General features: G+C 49.2%; 1 protein-coding gene across 1 annotated transcript in view; it reads right to left on the bottom strand.

Moving 5' to 3' along the window:
- LOC125026793 overlaps positions 1 to 2,500 on the bottom strand; it is a 118,944-nt gene that overhangs the window by 803 nt on the left and 115,641 nt on the right. The window contains exon 4 of the mRNA XM_047615394.1: positions 1 to 2,500. This exon is cut by the window's left edge and continues 803 nt beyond it; it is cut by the window's right edge and continues 611 nt beyond it. Within this exon, the coding sequence (XP_047471350.1) occupies positions 1,184 to 2,500 (1,317 nt within the window). The 3' untranslated portion in view covers positions 1 to 1,183.

Here is a 2,500-nt window from a genome sequence, read left to right as displayed (position 1 = left end):
GTATGTTGTAGTTATAACAGAACCGAGTCTGATGTTCGTCAAGTGTTCTTTTTCTTTTCTTTCTTTTTTTTGCAACACAAGTTCGTGGAAGGCTTTGAAAAGGGATCAGTGAAATGCAAGTTTGAGAGTGACAGAATCCATATTATGTCTGTTCTCGTTCAACTGCATTCTCCTCCAAGAAGAAAGAAAATGGGAATCAGGTGCCTACCATAGAAAACGGAAGTGTATGTCTAGTATCTTCAGAGAGTTCCTGTGTCAAGGAAGCTTCAGGAAAAGTTTTATTTATTAGAGAAGGAGGGTGAACGCCTCTATCAACCCACCAATCTTTAAAACAAATGAATAAATAACAATGATTTGATTATCGAGTTGTGTCATAGGGTCGATCGGGGAAGCGGGTCCCAGCCTCAGTAGGGAGGGGGTAGGGGGAGGGGAGTGGTGGGGGTTGGGAAGGAATGGAGGAATAACATTGGGTGAAAAAAGGGAGAAAGTGCCTGTGTTTCCGTGTAGGTACTGGATATACTGTAGGTCTTTAATTTCTTATCAGGAGCTGCAAGCTTCTGGATCACTAAAAACTACCTTCAGTATCATAGAATTTATTACATCAAGAGAAATAGTCAAAGAACTTCATTTAACAGAGTTGGTAACTACGGCCGCACACCATTGGCATATATGCTTGTATAGGTTTATATATATATATATATATATATATATATATATATTATATATGTATATATATTTCTTTGTGTGTGTTTTTGTATGTGTGCCAAATGATATACATGGATTTAGATAGTATATCACTCGAAGATGCTTTGTATTTTTTCTCGGCCAAATGAAAGAAAAGCAGATATAAGGTGTACATACAGACATACATACATACAGATATGCATATCTATGTGTGTATGCTTGTATTTATCTATACAATTTTGTTATCAATAGCAGATGAGGTTTCTTTCAATAATCTTTGGCTATCATGTAAAAAATAGTCTTTAAACAGAGACAAAAGAGTAGGGAAAGAACGTTTCACTGTGGATTAATAATGCCTAACTTTTTATTCTTTTTGAACAGACATATCGTAGATGAAAGGAAATTCCGATCGTAGGCCAGTCAGCGACGGAGGCGGCCACGCGGAGGGGCGGAAGGGTCCTGGGCGAGCGGTGGCCGGACGTCGACGCGGGGCAGCAGCTCATCGCCGTCTCTTCATGGTCTCGAAGCCGCCCAGGGCGTCGGCGAAGGGGTCGGCCGCTTCCGTCTCGGCAGCCCGCTTGGCCAGCGTTCGGGAACGTCCTGTTACCGCGCCCTCCTCGTCGCCCACGTACGTCACCGGGTAGTCGGCGATGAGGAGGTCGGCACTGCCGGTGTCTCTGCGACTGCGGAGCTTGATGTCAGTTTCCACGGGAGGTTTCATCTCGACTTCCATGATGTCGCTCCCCTCGAGGTTCCTCTTCGGTCGTCCGTCCTGCATCTGTGGGATCCTCAGCTCGTGAAGACCAGAGTCCGTCGCCAGGCCCGGGTTGTTAGCGTCTGTCTCGTAATTCTGCCGTTCAGCGTAAAGCATGTCTCCGGCTTGTCGCTTTCTTCTCGTTGACTTCTTGTCCTGTTCATTAGACTCTGTGGTCTGTGAGTCGTCATCTCCGTCTTTCTTTTTCATGGTAGCAAAATCTCCGAAGCCGTTGGAAAAAGTGTCACCATAGAATCCACTGGAATCCATTTCCGGTCGCCGCTTCATGGTGTAGAAACTCCCGAAGCCGTTACTGAAGGTGTCGCCGTAGAAACCGCTGGAGTCCATCTCCGGCCTCCTCTTCTTCATGGTGGAGAAGTCGCCAAAGCCCTGGCTGAACGTGTCTCCGTGGAAGCCACTTGCCCCCATTCCCAGGCGGCGCTTCTTCATGGTGGAGAAGTCTCCGAAGCCCTGACTGAAGGTGTCCCCGTGAAACCCGCTGGCTCCCATGCCGAGCCGCCGCTTCTTCATGGTGGAGAAGTCCCCGAAGCCTTGGCTGAAAGTGTCTCCGTAGAAGCCGCTGGCGTCCATACCCAGGCGTCGCTTCTTCATGGTCGAGAAGTCGCCGAACCCTTCGTTAAAGGTGTCTCCGTGGAAGCCGCTGGCTCCCATACCGAGCCTTCGCTTCTTCATGGTTGAGAAATCTCCGAAGCCTTGGCTGAATGTATCCCCATGGAATCCGCTGGCTCCCATGCCGAGACGACGCTTCTTCATGGTAGAGAAATCGCCGAAGCCTTGACTGAAAGTGTCGCCATGGAATCCGCTTGCCCCCATGCCCAATCGCCGCTTCGCCATGGCATAGTCATCGTAGTTTCCGTCGCTAGATACCAAAGCGGAGTCCTTTTCTGCCGCTGCCGAGGGGTCGGCTTCTCTCTTGCCGCGTTTCTTGACGGGTGAGAAGTCGCCAAAGTTGTGCGTGAAGATTCCCTCGTGGAAGCCCTGCGCCCCCATCTCGTTCGGCGCTCTCTTCCAGTCGTTCGACGCCACGGAGAGCAGGTAAGG

Source organism: Penaeus chinensis, chromosome 7 (genome assembly GCF_019202785.1).
Source record: "Penaeus chinensis breed Huanghai No. 1 chromosome 7, ASM1920278v2, whole genome shotgun sequence".
Lineage (NCBI taxonomy): Eukaryota > Metazoa > Arthropoda > Malacostraca > Decapoda > Penaeidae > Penaeus > Penaeus chinensis.
The sequence above is the reverse complement of the archived record's forward strand: the minus strand, read 5'-3'. Positions and strand labels throughout refer to the sequence as shown.